Source organism: Bos javanicus, chromosome 27 (genome assembly GCF_032452875.1).
Source record: "Bos javanicus breed banteng chromosome 27, ARS-OSU_banteng_1.0, whole genome shotgun sequence".
Taxonomy (NCBI): Eukaryota; Metazoa; Chordata; class Mammalia; order Artiodactyla; family Bovidae; genus Bos; species Bos javanicus.
In genome coordinates, this window is record NC_083894.1 from 20,238,387 (window position 1) to 20,258,404 (window position 20,018).

Genomic DNA, 20,018 nt, shown 5'->3' on the forward strand with positions numbered 1-20,018 from the left:
GTCTTTTCCAATGAGTCAACTCTTCACGTGAGGTGGCCAAAGTATTGGAGTTTCAGCTTCAGAATCAGTCTTTCCAATGAATACCCACGACTGATCTCCTTTAGGATGGACTGGTTGTATCTCCTTGCAGTCCAAGGGACTCTCAAGAGTCTTCTCCAATACCACAGTTCAAAAGCATCAATTTTTCGGTGCTCAGCTTTCTTCACAGTCCAACTTTCACATCCATACATGACCACTGGAAAAACCATAGCCTTGACTAGATGGACCTTTGTTGACAAAGTAATGTCTCTGTTTTTTAATACGCTATCTAGGTTGGTTATAACTTTCCTTCCAAGGAGTACTGCTAAGTCACTTCAGTCATGTCCGACTCTGTGTGACCCCATAGAGGGCAGCGCACCAGGCTCCCCCGTTCCTGGGATTCTCCAGGCAAGAACACTGGAGTGGGTTGCCATTTCCTCCTCCAGTGCATGAAAGTGAAAAGTGAAAGGGAAGTCGCTGAGTCCTGTCCGACCCTCAGCGACCCCATGGACTGCAGCCTTCTAGGCTCCTCCATCCATGGGATTTTCCAGGCAAGAGTACTGGAGTGGGGTGCCATTGTAAGCATCTTTTAATTTCATGGCTGCAGTCACCATCTGCAGTGATTTTGGAGCCCCTCAAAATAAAGTCTGACACTGTTTCCACTGTTTCCCCATCTATTTTCCATGAAGTGATGGGACCAGAAGCCATGATTTTAGTTTTCTGAATGTTGAGCTTTAAGCCAACTTTTTCACTCTCCTCTTTCACTTTCATCAAGAGGCTTTTTAGTAATATGCATTTCCTCCATATCCTTTCATGGCTTGGAGGAGAGAGAGCTTATTTCTTTTTAGTACTGAATAATATCCCACTGTCTGGATGTATCATAGTATCCTTTCATCTACTGAAGGACATCTTGATTGCTTCCAAGTCTTGGCTAGTATGAATAAAACTGTTACGAATATTGGTGTGCAGGTTTTTGTGTGGAGCTAAGTTTTCAACTACTTTGGATAAATACTAAGATTTATTGGAACATATAGTTGAGTTGGAACATATTTTTGGAACATATAGTTGTTGTTGGAACATATAGTAAGAGTATGTTTAGTTTTCTAAGAAACCACAAAACCATTTTCCAAAGTGACTAGCATTTTGCATTCCCACCAGCAATGAATGAGAGTTCCTGTTGCTCCACACCCTTGTCATCATTTGATGTCAGTTTCCTGATGTTGGCCATTTTAATAGATATAGAGTATTATCTCATTATTTCCTTCTTCATTTTCCTAATCATATGTTAAACATATTTTCATGACATCCTATCTTCTGTTATGATTTTTTGCCATTTTTTAGGTATTTTTTTTCTTTTTCTGATCATTACATTTTAAAAATTCTTCATTTATTTTGGATAACAATTCCTTATCAGATGTGTCTTTCACAGATACTCTCTCTTTGCTGAGAAGTACACATCTAAACTCCTTAAACTGTGTTCAAGCCCTTTAAGGTCTGTGCCCATCTAACTTTATGATGTATATCTCTCTATAGAACTATACAAATAAATAACTTTATGGTTATATCTTCACCTTCCCATTTCAATTTTCAAAATGCTGAAACTGTACCATATAATTTCCTATCTCAGAAAGTACTATGGGTGTACCTCTGGCTGAGCTTTTGCACATACTGATGTCTTTGCTTGGAATCCTCTTTCTCTTGTTGCCTATAACTAATATTCCCAGTAATTCTTCCATCAAGGCTCAGATCAAACCATACTTTCTCTGCAACGGTTTGGATCTTTTCTATTCTAGTTATCTGTCCTCCCCAATGGTCTGTGAAATTCTCTGTGACCAGGAATGTGTCTTTGCATACTTGTATCTTCCGTTTTTCTCTATTAACTGCAACCATTATGCTGTCTGCCACATAGAAGTAATCCATTAAATATTTACTGAATGAATAAAAAATCAAATATTCCTAACAATAAAAAAGAAATGAAATGAATGGGGAGCATGTGTACACCCGTGGCGGATTCATGTTGATGTATGGCAAAACCAATACAATATTGTAAAGTAATTAACCTCCAATTAAAATAAATTTAAATTAAGATCCAGCAATCCTACTGCTGGGCATACACACTGAGGAAACCAGAAGGGAAAGAGACACGTGTACCCCAATGTTCATCGCAGCACTGTTTATAATAGCCAGGACATGGAAGCAACCTAGATGTCCATCAGCAGATGAATGGATAAGAAAGCTGTGGTACATATACACAATGGAGTATTACTCAGCCATTAAAAAGAATACATTTGAATCAGTTCTAATGAGGTGGATGAAACTGGAGCCTATTATACAGAGTGAAGTAAGCCAGAAGGAAAAACATAAATACAGTATACTAACGCATATATATGGAATTTAGAAAGATGGTAACAATAACCCTGTGTACGAGACAGCAAAAGAGACACTGATGTATAGAACAGTCTTATGGACTCTGTTGCAGAGGGAGAGGGTGGGAAGATTTGGGAGAATGGCATTGAAACATGTAAAATATCATGTAAGAAACGAGTTGCCAGTCCAGGTTCGATGCACGATACTGGATGCTTGGGGCTAGTGCACTGGGACGACCCAGAGGGATGGTATGGGGAGGGAGGGGGGAGGAGGGTTCGGGATGGGGAACACATGTATACCTGTGGCGGATTCATTTTGATATTTGGCAAAACTAATACAATTATGTAAAGTTTAAAAATAAAATAAAATTAAAAAAAATAAATTAAAAAAATAAATGGAACCATACTTAAAAAAAAGAAATAGATTTGCTTGGATAAAGTGAATTTAGACCCATAACTCTAGGTGAAAACATGGTGAAAAAAATAATTTTTGAGAAATATACTTGAGTACATATTTTCCTATTCTTTCTGAAAAGATTAAACCCTTTATAATAATGTTAATGTTACAATTTTGTTTCTATTTATTTATCCTCAGAAATTTTCTTTTTTACCAGAGTAATGTACTTTCCTATTCCTCTATTTCATGTATACCTATGGCAAGAGAATAATCCTAACCCAGTGAAGGGTCTGTTCATTAAGAGATGTTGGTGCATGTTCACTTCAAAAAGAAATAGTGCCTCTTTAAGACAGCCCCAATTCTGAACCTCTGCCCAGTCATTAAAACTCAAAGAGAATTCTCCCTTAATCTTAGATTTTAGTCCTTTTTTTTTGAGCTTTAAATTCCACTATAATCTCTTGTCTGGAGTATTAATCTTTACCACTTGAAGGGACACTTAGCATCATTATTATTTGACTGTAGAGGTTAATCCTTAACTGTAGGTTTGTGGTTGGGGGCCTTCTTAGAAAAGCTGCATTTTGGCAGGAACGTTAACCACAAATATTTAGGGGTTTTTCTTCTCAGTTCAGTGACCATATAAGACCCAAACAGAGTGGATATTAAGTACTTGTCTTTTCTGTAGAAGGCAAACTCTTAGAGGGCAGGGTTCGGGATTCCTCAAAGCATTCTGAAATGTGATTATGAATGGATTGAAATAATAATAATTTACACTTTCATGTTTTGAAAAGTTTTACAGTATAAAAACCTGATACCAACGGAAATGCCTTTCCTTTTATCCCTGAGCCTGTAAATAAAACTAAACATCAGTTCATTTCAGTTAAGTCGCTGAGTCGTGTCTGACTCTGTGACCACATGGACTGCAGTACGCTGGACTTCCCTGTTCAATACCAACTCCTGGAGCTTGCTCAAACTCATGTCCATTGAGTCGGTGATGCCATCCAACTATCTCATCCTCTGTCGTCCACTTCTCCTTGTGCCTTCAATCTTTCCCAGCATCAGGGTGTTTTCCATGAATGAGTCAGTCCTTTCCATCAGGGGGCCAAAGTATTGGAGCTTCAGCTTCAGCATCAGTCCTTCCAATGAATATTCAGGACTGATCTCCTTAAGGATTGACTGGCTTGATCTCCTTGCAGTACAAGGGACTCTCAAGATTCTTCTCCAACACCAAGGTTCAAAAGCATCAATTCTTTTGTGCTCAGCCTTCTTTATGGTCCGACTCTCACATCCTTACATGGCTACTGGAAAAACCATAGCTTTGATGAGATGGACCTTTGTTGACAAGTAATGTCTCTGCTTTTGAATATGCTGTCTAGTTTTCATCCATAGCTTTTCATCCAAGGAGTAAGCATCTTTTAATTTCATGGCTGTGGTGACCATCTGCAGAGATTTGGAGCCCCCCAAAATAAAGTCTCTCACTGTTTCCATTATTTCCCCATCTATTTGCCATGAAGTGATGGGACCAGATGCCATGATCTTAGTTTTTTGAATGTTGAGTTTTAAGTCAACTTTTTCACTCTCCTCTTTCACCTTCATCAAGAGGCTCTTTAGTTCTTTGCTTTCTGCCTAAAGGTGGTGTCATCTGCGTATCTGAGGTCATTGATTATTTCTCCTGGCAATCTTCATTCTAGCTTGTGCTTTATCCAGCCTCGCATTTCACATGATGTACTCTGCATATAAGTTAAATAAGCAAGGTGACAATATACAGCCTTGACATACTCCTTTCCCAATTTGGAACCAGTCTGTTGTTCCATGTCGGGTTCTAACTGTTGCTTCCTGACCTGCATATAGGTTTTTCAAGAGGCAGGTCAGGTGGTCTGGTATTCCCATCTCTTTAAGATTTTTCCACAGTTTATTGTGATCCACACAGTCAAAGACTTTGGCATAGTCAATAAAGCAGAAGTAGATGTTTTTCTGGGACTCTCTTGCTTTTTCAGTGATCCAGTGGATGTTGGCAATTTGATCTCTGGTTCCTCTGCTTTGTCTAAATCCAGCTTGAACATCTGGAATTACATAGTTCACAGACTGTTGAAGCCTGGTCTGGAGAATTTTGAGCATTACTTTGCTAGTGTGTAAGATTAGTGCAGTTGTGCGGTAGTTTGAACATTCTTTGGTATTGCCCTTCTTTGGTATTGAAATGAAAGCCTACCTTTTCCAGTCCTGTAGCCACTGCTGAGTTTTTCAAATTTAGTGACATATTGAGTGGAGCAGTTTCAGAGCATCATCTTTTAGGATTTGAAATAGCTCAACTGGAATTCCATTGCCTCCACTAGCATTGTTCATAGTGATGCTTCCTAAGTTCCACTTGACTTTGCATTCCAGGATGTCTGGCCCTAGGTGAGTGATCACACCATTGTGATTATCTGGGTCATGAAGATCTTTTTTGTATAGGTCTTGTATTCTTGCCATCTCTTTTTAATATCTCTGTTCTGTTAGGTCCATACCATTTCTGTCCTTTATTGTGCCCATCTTTGCATGAAATGTTCCCTTGGTATCTCTGATTTTCTTGAAGAAATCTCTAGCCTTTCCCATTTAATTGTTTTCCTCTATTACTTTGCACTGATCACTGAGGAAGGCTTTCTTATCTCTACTTGCTATTCTTTGGAACTCTGCATTTATATGGATATATCTTTCCTTTCTCCTTTGCCTTCATGTCTCTTCTTTTCTCAGCTATTTGTAAGCCTTCCTCAGACAACCATTTTGCCTTTTTGCATTTCTTTTTTTGGGGGGATGGTTTGATTGCTGCCTCTTGTACAGTGTAACGAACCTCCGTCCATAGTTCTTCAGGCAATCTGTCTATGAGATCTAATCCCTTGAATCTATTTGTCACTTCCACTGTATAATTGTAAGGGATTTGATTTAGGTCATACCTGGATGGTCTAGTGGTTTTCCCTGCTTTCTTCAGTTTAAGTCTGAATTTTGCAATAAGGAGTTCATGATCTGAACCACAGTCAGCTTCTGGTCTTGTTTTGGCTGACTGTATAGAGCTTCTTCATCTTCAGGTGCAACACATATAATCAATACTATTTTGGTATTGACCATCTGGTGTTGTCCATGTGTAGAGTCATCTCTTGTGTTGTTGGAAGAGGGTATTTGCTATAACCAGTGCGTTCTCTTAGCAAAACTCTGTTAGCCTTTGTCCGGCTTCATTTAGTACTCCAAGGCCAAATTTGCCTGTTACTCCAGGTATCTCTTGACTTCCTACTTTTGCATTCTGTTCCCTATGATGATAAGGACACCTTTTAGGGTGTTAGTTCTAGAAGGTCTTGTAGGTCTTCATAGAACCATTCAACTTCAGCTTCTTCTGCATTTGTGCTTGGTGCATATACTTGGATTACTGTGATATTGAACGGTTTGACTTGGAAATGAACAGAGATCATTCTGTCTTTTTTGAGATTGCACCCAAGTACTGCATTTTGGGCTCTTGTTGACTATGAAGGTTACTCCATTTCTTCTAAGGGATTCTTGCCCACAGTAGTAGATATAATGGTCATCTGAATTAAATTTGCCCATTCCAGTTCATTTTAGTTCACTGATTCCTAAAATGTCAATATTCACTCTTGCCATCTTCTGTTTGACCAGGTCCAATTTACCTTGATTCATGGACCTAACATTCCAGGTTCCTGTGCAATATTGTTCTTTACAGCATCAGACTTTACTTCCATCAACAGTCACATGTGCAACTGGGCGTTGTTTTCACTATGGCTGTGTCTGTTTATTCTTTCTGGAGTTACTTCTGTACTGTTCTCTAGTAGCTTATTGGGCACCTACTGATCTGGGGAGTTCATCTTTCAGTTCATATCTTTTTGCCTTTTCATGATATTCATGGAGTTCTCAAGGCAAGAATACTGAAGTGATTCCCTTCTCCAGTGGACCACGTTTTTTCAGAACTCCCCACCATGACCCGTCCATCTTGGGTGGCCCTACACTGCATAGCTCCTAGTTTCATTGAGTTAGACAAGGCTGTGGTCCATGTGATCAGTTTGATTGGATTTCTGTGATTTTGGTTTTCATTCTGTCTGCCCTCTGACTGATAAGGTTAAGACACTTATGGAAATTTCCTGATGGGAGAGACTGACAGTGGGGAAAACTGGGTCTTGTTCTGATGGTTGAGGCCATTCTCAGTAAATCTTTAATTCAATTTTCTTTAGATGGGCAGGGCTATGTTCCTTCCCTGTTGTTTTACCTGAGACCAAACCATGGTGGAGGTAATGAAGACAATTATAGGTGCCCTCCTTCGAAAGGTCCTGTGCATGCACTGCTGTACTCAGTGCTTCCAAAAATAAGCATATTGACCAATTATTAGCATTCCACTTATTCTGTAAACACAATATACAACTATGCACTATAAGTGTTTAATCAATATTTGATCATTGAGTAGCTGGCTCTAACATATAAATACCATCATTTTCTTTCTCTTCCTCTGTTTTCCTTAATTTTGGACACATACATTTTCATATGTTATAGAAAAACAGAATGACAGAAAAGAAAGAATATAGGAATGGATCTTGAATTACAGTTCTGGAAGGGATTGTATAAAATGAGTCCAACATTTTGAATTTATGAAGAATGTAATATCCCAAGACACTAAGGGATGTGCCCCAGGTCACAGTTAGCTAATTGCAGAAACATTTCTAGAAACACTAATCAGGTTACAAGGCTCCAAATCAATTTCTTTCTCTGTTGTATCAGCCTTTTGAATATGTTTAAGTTGGGCCAAGTCATTACTCATGTGCGTTCTCATCTTAGTATTGGTCATAGAGAAGTTCTGTTAGATCTAGTTGGCCCCATGAGGGTAGCCACTTCAGGGTTACCCAGGTGACCCCTGGATAAAGTCTTAAATGACTTGCTGCACATTCCAGCTCAGTTCCATGGGCCCAATACTGATGGTTCTTCATCAATGTGTTTTTAAGTTTTTGCCAAAATATAGGGTGAGTGAATTTCCCTCATGTCTCACAAGGGTGTTGCTAAACGACTTCCTCAGACCTACACTCTGTGATACTTTCCCGTGAGTTGTTCCCAGTCCAGTGTCCAGAGTTAGCAGGTTTTTATTTCTTCGTTTGGTTGGATTGAGAAGGAATCTTTACTTTTTGACACCTTCAACTTTGTATATAAAAAACTACTGCAAGAACATCCTGTGCCTAGGTCTCTCCACCTGGAGGTTTACCTGTGGTTCTACTCCTGTGAGGATGGAGTGCCACCCCACCCCACCCTTCTTCTGCTCTGCTGCCAGTTACTTAGCTGATATACAAACCTGGTATTTTTTGATCTGCAGGATATATAGTTAGTATACCTGCAATATACATACATACATACATATATATATAGTTGGTATATAGTAGGTATATAGTTGTGGTGGGAGACTGTTGGCTCTTTTTCAAATAATATATTTCACTCTTTCTCATGGTATAATGTGCACAACCAGTATTTAAAATTTTGGTTCTGTTTGATCAGTCTGAAGTTAGTGTAAATCTTCTAAGTTTTGGTAATACCTTGATTTTCATTTCTTCTTTTCAGTGTTGTTTTGAAGTTTTTTGTTTTGCTTTTTCTTATGCTCCCAAGGTACTTTATTAAGAAGAAAGGAAAGGCTATATGACAGGCTGATACAGTTATTAATGTATTGTAAACTGGAAGCATTTATTATTTCTGATTTTATAATCATAAAACTCTCTAAATTACTTTCTATTTAATATGATACAGATTTCAAACATAATCAGAATGAGGGCAGACAGTATTAACTCTGAAGAGTAGATATAAAATGTGTGCATGAACAGAAAAATTCCATAAAATGCTTATCATGTTGGTTTAAAAACAAGTGTGGAATAAAGTAAAACTTCACCCAAACTGGTTGATTTTGAACCCCAAATGCTCCAAATAAGAAGTAATATTTGTGAGTTTTTAATATATTCTCCTTTAAGCTTAAGAGTTGGAAATAGATTGTCAAGAAATGTAAAAATCATGCAGCACATTGTGTCTGATGCATAGCAGTAATCAATAAACATTATTTTCTCTCCCTTTGTTCCTTCTTTCCATTGGCATTCTTCCTTTTGTTCACCCCTTCTTTTCTTTTTGAATTTTGACTTATACTGAAGATGCAACGCTATAACCTAATAGCATGTGTCAATGTCTTTGTTAGTGGGAGACAGCCATGGTGCAATTCCACTTAAGTGTTTATTGTCTCAGATGAATAATACTAATTTTTAAAGATCTGTCTATCTACCCATGCATTTATCCATCCATCTGTCTCTTCTGAGGAATAAGTCTTTGGTTACTAATTTTTGAAAAAGTAATAGTGGGAAAGACTTCTTTTCAAATAGTCTTATATTTCCTAATGATGGCAGTTCAGTAGAAGAAAAATGCTAGAAGCAATACCACTAATTTCAAAAGAGTAGAATATAAATTATATATGATATCTCTTTATTAATACAAGAGTAATGACTGGAGAAGTATTTTTGCTATTTCTTTCCCATCTTTACCATTTTTCTCAGTACCTAAACTTTAAATATATAATTATTAAATCTAGTTTCAATATTTGACAAAATACTTTGAAAGAAGGTATTTAAAGCTCTATAGCTTGACTGCTGGTCTTTTATACACCCTGGGTGGCTAAAGCCAGCTGTATAGAAAGTTCTTCAGGTGTCTTGAAGAGCTATCAATGGACCATTAAATGGCCCTGTGGTGCCATAAAGCTATATTCCTAGCAACAGTTGACCCCTATCACCATGTTCTTCCCTGCCTGTCTTCTAAAATAACAGTTCGACAGCTTTATGTACCCATGTGTAGCCTGGTAATGGGATCTCAGGCAAGGTGTCAGGATCATGTTCAGCTCAGATATGTTGACCTGTGGTCAAACAATGGATAACGTGTCAGTCACAGGATTCATTTTCAATATGAGACTTTGTTCTAAACTGTGACACATTTTGGTATATGTCACTTTTGTGTAAATCTTCAGGTGAAATCATAATTTTGAGGAAAAGATACAGGTAAATGTATTTGGGGGTCCTTTCTGTTTTTCTTTTCTTAATGTGTGTGCCCCTGTCAACTGCCAGTCAAGTTCATGGAATTCACTTCATGCATATCTTTGGGAATGCTTTATGGTCATTAGAGTCAAATGGGAAAGATGGCAAACAAAGCACAGATAATGACAACTAAAGGCAGCATGCTAGGTGAATGTGGTGATGCACAATTTATTGCTTTGAAAGATGGGTAATATACAGATAGGTCAAATAGATAGGTTAGGTGATGGTGGGCAAAAGGGTTTTAGGCTTGATGTGGAGGACCGAATTCTCGAGAAGAGTAGAAACTCACACAAAATAGTATTTAAGGAAGATTGATAAAACAGTGGGCCATCAAGAGCCTGAAATAGAATTATGATTAGAGACGAGAGACTATAAAACTATATTTGCCTACATGTAATGACATGGGCTCCAAAATCACTGCAGATGGTGACCGCAGCCATTAAATTAAAAGATGCTTACTCCTTGGAAGGAAAATTATGACCAACCTAGATAGCATATTGAAAAGCAGAGACATTACTTTGCCAACAAAGGTCCGTCTAGTCAAGGCTATGGTTTTTCCTGTGGTCATGTATGGATGTGAGAGTTGGACTGTGAAGAAAGCTGAGCGCCGAAGAATTGATACTTTTGAACTGTGGTATTGGAGAAGACTCTTGAGAGTCCCTTGGACTGCAAGGAGATCCCACCAGTCCATTCTGAAGGAGATCAGCCCTGGGATTTCTTTGGAAGGAATGATGCTAAAGCTGAAACTCCAGTACTTTGGCCACCTCATGTGAAGAGTTGACTCATTGGAAAAGACTCTGATGCTGGGAGGGATTGGGGGCAGGAGGAGAAGGGGACGACAGAGGATGAGATGGCTGGATGGCATCACTGACTCGATGGACGTGAGTCTGAGTGAACTCTGGGAGTTGGTGATGGACAGGAAAGCCTGGTGTGCTGCAGTTCATGGGGTCGCAAAGAGTCGGACACGACTGAGCGACTGAACTGAACTGAACTGAACTGAACTGAATGACATGGGAGCCATAGGGTGCAGAAGAAAGGTGATAGCCCAAAAAGAAAGAGGCAGATTCAAAAAAAATTTTGTGAAGGATCGTTAAAATTCAGATGCGAGGCATAAGTGGCTAAATGAAAGGATGATAGAAGGAGGAATCTAAAAATTAGTTCTGCTGGAATGTGTATCCCTAAATTTTTCTCTTTACATTATATTTTCATAAAATAGTCAACGATCTTAACTTATCTTTCCAAATACATGGCACTAACATCTAAAAGGTTACAGCAAATATACTAATAATGGAGAGAAATAAAGAAGTAATTGAGATTGGAAATGGTGAAAAGAGAATGATGGGAAAGCAGGAATAGATATTGCCTCCCTATAGTCTTGAGAGATAAAAAGAAACTGCCAAGTACACTGAGGCTTTCATATTGCATCCCTATGTCCATGAGTGTGAAGAGCCAAGCTGGAGCCAGGTCAGAAGTTGCTGATGAGTTCTTACCTGGTTTAGAGTCATCACTGCAGCCCTAAAGCTCTGTAACCCTACATTGCTAGAGAGGTGGTTGGAGAAATACCATAGCAAGGTCTTCCTTTAATAGCACACATTTCTTGTTTCCTCTGTGCCAGGCAGTCTTCATAGACCTTTATGTGTTTTCATTTGGTCATCACAGTACTTCTCTGTGGTCAGTATCCTTATTATCCCCTATTTTGTAGGCAAAGAATCTGAGACCCAGTGCAGTTAAATACTTGATTTCTGTTACAAAGCTGATGAATGTTAGATATGAATTAAAACTCTGACAATTATCCTGAGTTAAATGAACCAGTGCTGCTCACCCGAAGCTTTTTCTACAGCAAATAACAAAAGCACACTGAATTACTAAGGACCCCATTAAAATCAGAATGTGAGAGTCAATGAAGTGCAATCGTTGGATTTCACATTTGTATTAGATAATACTGATACTTACCCTTTTTTGTGTTTTCCCCTAATATCTGTTTTACTTATTTCTCTTGGCTTACCTTTCTTTTTCTCCTTTACCTTTGCTTCTCTTATTTTCTCAGTTATTTGTAAGGCCTCAGACAACCATTTTGCCCTTTTGCATTTCTTTTTCTTGGGGATGGTCTTGATCCCTGCCTCCTTTACAGTATCACAAACCTAGGAGAAAAGGAAAGATATACCCATTTGAATGAAGAGTTCCAATGGCAAGGAGAATAAGAAAGCCTTCCTCAGTGATCAATGCAAAGAAATAGAGGAAAACAATAGAATGGGAAAGACTAGAGATCTCTCCAAGAAAATTAGAGATACCAAGGAGATATTTCATGTAAAGATGAGCAAAATAAAGGACAGAAATGGTATGTACCTAACAGAAGCAGAAGATATTAAGAGGTGGCACGAATACACAGAAGAACTATACAAAAAAGGTCTTCATGACCCAGATAACCACGATGGTGTGATCACTCACCTAGAGCCAGACATTCTACAATGCAAAGTCAAGTGGGCCTTAGGAAGCATCACTACGAACAAAGTTAGTGGAGGTGATAGAATTCCAGTTGAGCTATTTCAAATCCTAAAAGATGACGCTGTGAAAGCGCTGTGCTCAATATTCCAGTAAATTTGGAAAAATTTGAAAACTGTACAATTGCCCTCCCTCATCTCACACGTTAGCAAAGTAATGCTCAAAATCCTCCAAGCCAGGCTTCAACAGTCTGTGAACCGTGAACTTCCAGATGTTCAAGCTGGTTTACGAAAGTCAGAGGAACAAGAGATCAAATTCCCAACATCCATCGGATCATTGAAAATGCAAGAGAGTTCCAGAAAAACATCTCTTTTTGCTTTATTGACTATGCCAAAGCCTTTGACTGTGTGGCTCACAACAAATTGTGGAAAATTCTTAAAAGAAATGGTAATACCTTACCTAAGAAGTAAGTCCACCTTACCTGCCTCCTGAGAAATCTGTATGCAGGTCAAGAAGCAGCAGTTAGAACCAGACATGAAACAGCAGACTGGTTCCAAATTAGGAAAGGAGTATGTCAAGGCTGTATATTGTCACCCTACTTATTTAACTTATATGCAGAGTACATCATTCAAAATGCTGGGCTGGATGAAGCACAAGCTAGAATGAAGATTGCTGGAAGAAATATCAATGACCTCAGATATGCAGTTGACACCACCTTTATGGCAGAAAGCGAAGAAGAACTAAAGAGCCTCTTGATGAAAGTGAAAGAGGAGAGTGAAAAAGTTGGCTTAAAACTCAACATTCAAAAAACGAAGATCGGCTCGCCGCCGCCGCCGCCGCCGAAGCGGAGACCGGAGCCGCGAGCGCCACCAGGGCAGCCGCCGCCGCAGCCGCCGCCGCTGGGCTGAGGAGCCGGAGACGCAGGCTGACGAGGTGGCGGCGGCGGCGGAGCGGGAGCAGGGACCGGGCGCGGGCAGAGCGCGGCGGTGCGGTGTACTCTAGAGAACAAGCCTTCAGATATCTTTGCCATATTGACTCTGAGCCATCAGGGGACTCAGGCTTATGAGGAGGTACTGTCACACAAAGCAGTGTCTAGTGAAGACGACAAGAAAGAGGGGAAAGGATCGGAAGAAGAAGCTAAAATACTATAGAAAACCATGAGATCTATCAGATCTTTTGCCAATGATGATCGCCATGTTATGGTGAAACATTCGACAATTTATCCATCTCCGGAGGAACTTGAAGCTGTTCAGAATATGGTATCTACTGTTGAGTGTGCTCTTAAACATGTCTCAGATTGGCTGGATGAAACAAGTAAAGGCACAAAAGCAGAGGGTGAGACCGAAGTAAAGAAGGAAGAGGCCGTAGACACCTATTCCAAGGATCAAGGTGGTCGGACATTGTGTGGTGTAATGAGGATTGGCCTGGTTGCAAAAGGCTTGCTGATTAAAGATGATATGGACTTGGAGCTGGTTTTAATGTGCAAAGACAAACCCACAGAGACCCTGTTAAATACAGTCAAAGATAATCTTCCTATTCAGATTCAGAAACTCACAGAAGAGAAATATCAAGTGGAACAATGTGTAGATGAGGCATCTATTATAATTCGGAATACAAAAGAACCCACGCTAACTTTGAAGGTGATACTTACTTCCCCTCTAATTAGAGACGAATTGGAGAAGAAGGACGGAGAAAAAGTTGCGATGAAAGATCCTCCGGACTTACTGGACAGGCAGAAATGCCTGAACGCCTTGGCGTCTCTTCGACATGCCAAATGGTTTCAGGCAAGGGCAAATGGATTAAAGTCATGTGTAATTGTCCTCCGCATTCTCCGTGATTTGTGCAACAGAGTCCCCACATGGGCACCATTAAAAGGATGGCCACTAGAGCTTATATGTGAAAAGTCTATAGGTACTTGTAATAGACCTTTGGGCGCTGGGGAGGCCTTGAGACGAGTAATGGAGTGTTTGGCATCTGGAATTCTACTTCCTGGGGGTCCTGGTCTTCATGATCCTTGTGAGCGAGATCCAACAGATGCTCTGAGCTATATGACCATCCAGCAAAAAGAAGATATTACCCACAGTGCACAGCATGCACTCAGACTATCAGCCTTTGGTCAGATGTATAAAGTGCTGGAGATGGACCCCCTTCCATCTAGTAAGCCTTTTCAGAAATATTCCTGGTCAGTTACTGATAAAGAAGGTGCTGGGTCTTCAGCTCTGAAGAGGCCATTTGAAGATGGATTAGGGGATGATAAAGATCCCAATAAGAAGATGAAACGAAACTTAAGGAAATTCTGGATAGTAAAGCAATAGACCTCATGAATGCACTAATGAGGCTGAATGAGATCAGGCCTGGGCTTCAGTATAAGCTTTTATCTCAGTCTGGCCCTGTCCATGCCCCAGTCTTCACAATGTCTGTAGATGTGGATGGTACAACATATGAAGCCTCAGGACCATCCAAGAAAACAGCAAAGCTTCACGTAGCAGTGAAGGTACTGCAGGCAATGGGATACCCAACGGGCTTTGATGCAGATATTGAATGTATGAGTTCCGATGAAAAGTCAGATAACGAAGGCAAAAATGAAACAGTGTCTTCAAACTCAAGCAATAATACTGGAAATTCTACAACTGAAACCTCCAGTACCTTAGAGGTAAGAACTCAGGGCCCTATCCTCACAGCAAGTGGCAAAAATCCTGTAATGGAGCTCAATGAAAAAAGAAGAGGTCTCAAGTACGAACTCATCTCGGAGACTGGTGGAAGCCATGACAAACGCTTTGTGATGGAGGTAGAAGTGGATGGACAAAAATTCAGAGGTGCAGGTCCAAATAAGAAAGTGGCAAAGGCAAGTGCAGCTTTAGCTGCCCTGGAGAAGCTGTTTTCTGGACCCAATGCAGCAAATAATAAGAAAAAGAAGATTATCCCTCAGGCAAAGGGTGTTGTGAATACAGCTGTGTCCGCAGCAGTCCAAGCTGTTCGGGGCAGAGGAAGAGGAACTCTAACAAGGGGGGCTTTTGTTGGGGCCACAGCTGCTCCCGGCTACATAGCTCCAGGCTATGGAACACCCTATGGTTACAGCACAGCTGCCCCTGCCTATGGTTTACCCAAGAGAATGGTTCTGTTACCCGTTATGAAATTCCCAACATATCCTGTTCCCCACTACTCATTCTTTTAGCAAATGACAGAAGCTAATTCCTATTCCAACAACAACCCAGTACATACAGAATGTTAGCGAAAAAGCCTTTTTATCCTGCTTTCTTTGAACACATACTTGATCAAAATTATTTGTAAAGAACATCTTTTCCTACTTTTTGATTTTAACAAATGCAAATTTAGTTCTCTAAAACTTGAAAACAAACAAAAAAGAAACTAGTTCTGTGAAACGGTACCTCATTTCCGGAAAATAACTTATACCAGCCCTTCTGTTCTAGGGAAATAAGTCTAGCAGTTCAAAGTTTAAGTTTTAAGAGGAATATCAGATTATGTAAAATTAAATTTGTGAAGGATGTATAGAGTCTCAAACACTGATCACAAATAAACTGCTTTGTTGTAACACAAGAGTACTGCCTGGTTCCTGACGCAGTCACTGATGCTTAGCTGATTGATCTGTATTTGCCCCAGGGCACTTTAATTCGGGCTGTAGTTATTTTTTTTAATACAATAGAGACTTTTCATTTAAACTTTAACTTTGTAAATATTGAAGTGTGTAATTAAAGCCAATAAAATATGGGTTTGAATATTGTTTTAGCTTATTATTTTTGATATGTTTTGGTATCAAATTATAAAGAATTGAGAACTAATAACTTAGCCCTAGAAACCCATTCATTTGTAAGTAAACTGATAAAACAAAGCAAAGACGATTGTTAGTTTGAGCCCGTCTATTTACTTTGTAAGCCCTTTGTACTCCTGCTGTACAAGGGCATCCCCTGATAAAGGTTTATTCTGTTATCTGACAATGGCTTATTAAAATGATGGCACTACCCAGAGATGGGGAAGGAGGAATGTGATTATTTTAGTTTCCGAATTTCCAAGTTTTAAAAAATAATAAATTAATCCATCAATGACAAAAAAACAAACAACAAAAAAAACGAAGATCATGGCATCTGGCCCCATCACTTCATGGCAAATAGATGGGGAAATAATGGAAACAGTGAGAGACTTTTTTCTGGGAGGGGGGGCGGGCTCCAAATCACTGCAGCCATGAAATTAAAAGATGCTTACTCCTTGGATGAAAAGCTATGGCAAACGTAGACAGCATATTCCAAAGCAGAGACATTACTTGTCAACAAAGGTCTTTCTAGTCAAAGCTATGGTTTTTCCAGTAGTCATGTAAGGATGTGAGAGTCAGACCATAAAGAAGGCTGAGCACAAAAGAATTGATGCTTTTGAACCTTGGTGTTGGAGAAGAATCTTGAGAGTCCCTTGGACTGCAAGGAGATCAAGCCAGTCGATCCTAAAGGAAATCAGTCCTGAATATTCATTGGAAGGACTGATGCTGAAGCTGAAGCTCCAATACTTTGGCCACCTGATGTGAAAAACTGACTCGCTGGAAAAGACGCTGATGGTGGGAAAGATTGAAGGCAGGAGGAGAAAGGGATGACAGAGAATGAGATGGTTGGATGAATCACCGACTTGATGGACATGAGTTTGAGCAAGCTCCGGGAGCTGCTGATGGACAAGGAAGTCTGGTGTGCTGCAGTCCAAAGAGTCAGACATGATTGAGTGACAGAACTGAACTGAACCTGGCTTACCTGTATCCATCTATGGACCTTGGGCTGTCCATGTCCTGGGATTGGTTTCTAAGTTGGTGAGAAGCAGGAATACAAAGCATCCTGGCTGAGGACTAAAGCATCAATAGCTTATTGTGACTGCAGTTTTTATTTCTAGACTGGCTCCCTGCTTCCTAGGAGGCTCAGTGGTAAAGAATCTGCCTGCAACGCGAAGACACAAGAGACACAGTTTTCCATCCCTGCATGGGAAAGATCCCCTGGAGACAGAAATGGCGACCCATGCCAGTATTCTTGCCTGGAGAATCCCATGGACAGAGGAGTCTGGTAGGCTACAGTCCGCAGCATCACAAAGATTTGGACGTGACTTGGTGACTAAGCACACAGGCACACAGACTAGCTTCCTAACTTCTTGTATCCTGTTTCTGGATAGACTAAATTCCTGATACTTAATGTGTCACCTGTGGACTAGCAGCATTGGTATTACCTGGGAACTTGTTAGAAGTGCACAATTTCAGATCCCATGCCAGGAATGTAGAATCAGAATCTGCATTTTAATAAGATTGCCAGGCAGTGTATATGTACATTCATGTTTGAGAGGCACTGATCTAAGTGGTTTTTATTTCTTCCTAACATGTCAGTATAGTATCTGATTTCAAATGTGATTTCTGACCCACCAGGTAAACTGTTTCTGGCACCTGGGATCTGTTGGTTTATAGATATCTACCTTGTTGTTCAGTCACTCAGTTGAGTCCAACTCTATGCAACCCCATGGACTGCAGCACGCCAGGCTTCCCTGTCCTTCACCATCTCCCAGAGCTTGCTCAAACTCATGTCCATTGGGTCAGTGATGCCATCCAGCCATCTCATCCTCTGTCATCCTCTTCTCCTCCTGCCTTCAATCTTTCTCATCATCAGAGTCTTTTCTAATGAGTCAGCTCTTCACATTAGGTGGCCAAAGTATTGAAGCTTCAACTTCAGCATCAGTCCATCCATTGAATATTCAGGGTTGATTTCCTTTAGGATTGACTGGTTTGATATCTTTGGAGTCTATGGGCCTCTTGAGTCTTCTCCAGCACCACAGTTCAAAAGTATCAATTCTTTTGTAATCAGCCTTCTTTATGGTGCAACTCTCACATCCTAGTTTCTCAAATACATTCCTGTCCAGACTTTTAAAATGTGCATATTTCTCAAAATTTCCATTCCTAATTTCTTATTCTGTCTCCTCTGTGGTCTTCTGTCTGCTCTGTGGTCTTCAGCAGAAGATATATAAATATCTATCTATAACTATATATATCTCATATTAGATAAATATCTATATCTATATATATCTCATATATATGTAATATGTATGTTGATATATATAAATATACATATACACATACAGACAGACAGATCATATATCTGTAAGTTATGTAGTATTTCCCTTTAAGGTGTTACTTTTTTGTGTCCAGCAGTTGCATAACACTTTTCTCAGCAGGTGAAATTCATAAGCACCACAGTAGTCTTTTATGAATGATGGGACTTCCCTGGTGGCTCAGACTATAAAGAATCTGCCTGCAATGCAGGAGACTTGGATTCAGTTCCTGGGTTGGAAAGATCCTGTGGAGAGGGAATGCAATCTGAAATCCTGCACTTCTAACAAGTTCCAAGGTAATGCCAATGCTCCAGTATTCTTGCCTGGAGAATACACAGAACTATACAAAAAAGGTCTTAATGACCCAGATAACCATGATGGCGTGGTCACTTATCTAGAGTCAGACATCCTGGGGTGTCAAGTCAAGTGGGCCTTTGGAAGCATTACTACAAACAAAGCTAGTGGAGGTGATGGACTTCCAGCTGAGCTGTATGAAATCCAGCAGTGACCACAGGACTGGAAAATGTTGGTTTTTATTCCAATCCCAAAGAAGGGCAATGCCAAAGAATGTTCAAACTGCCATATAATTTCTCTCATTTCCCATGCTAGCAAGGTAATGCTCAAAATCTTTCAAGTTAGGCTTTAGCAGTATGGGAACCAAGAACTTCCAAATGTACAAGCTGGCTTTAGAAAAGGCAGAGGAACCAGAGATAAAAATTGCCAACATTTGTTGCATTATAGAGAAAACAAAGGAATTCCAGAAAAATATCTGTTTCTATTTCATTGACTATGCTAAAGCCTTTGCATATATCACAGCAAACTTAAAAATTCTTAAAGAGATGGGAATACCAGATCACCTTACCTGCCTCCTGAAAAACCTGTATGTGGGTCAAGAAGCAACAGTTAGAACCTTACAGGGACCAATAGACTGGTTCAAAATTGGGAAGGGAGTACATCAAGACTGTATATTGTCACCCTGCTCATTTAACTTAAATGCGAAGTACATCATGCAAAATGCTGGGCTGGTTTGACAAAATTCAACACCCACTTACGATAAAAACTCTCCAGAAAGCAGGAATAGAAGGAACATACCTCAACATAATAAAAGCTGTATATGATAAACCCACAGCAAACATTGTCCTCAATGGTGAAAAATTGAAAGCATTTCCCCTTAAAGTTAGGAACAAGACAAGGGTGCCCACTCTCACCACTAGTATTCAACATAGTTTTGGAAGTTTTATCCACAGAAATCAGAGAAGAAAAAGAAATAAAAGAATCCAGATTGGGAAAGAAGAAGTAAAACTCTCACTGTTTGCAGATGACATGATCCTCTATATAGAAAACCTGAAAGAATCCACCAGAAAATTACTAGAGCTAATAAATGAATGTAGTAAAGTTGCAGGATATAAAATTAACACACAGAAATCCCTTGCATTCCTATATACTAACAATGAGAAAACAGAAAGAGAAATTAAGGAAACAATTCCATTCACCATTACAATGAAAAGAATAAAATACTTAGGAATAAATTTACCTAAAGAAACAAAAGACCTATTTATAGAAAACTATAAAACACTGATGAAAAAATCAAAGATGACACAAATAGATGGAGAAATATACCATGTTCATGGATTG

The 20,018-nt window shown here is 39.6% G+C and overlaps 1 protein-coding gene across 1 annotated transcript; it reads left to right on the forward strand.

The window, feature by feature from the left end:
• Positions 1-13,156: 13,156 nt before the first annotated feature.
• LOC133239927 (spermatid perinuclear RNA-binding protein-like) lies at positions 13,157-16,040 on the forward strand. Its single transcript, XM_061404333.1, is given in 2 exon segments — positions 13,157-14,591; positions 14,594-16,040. Coding segments are annotated over 2 exon segments (2,016 nt in total). The 5' UTR covers positions 13,157-13,456; the 3' UTR covers positions 15,475-16,040.
• Positions 16,041-20,018: the final 3,978 nt, after the last annotated feature.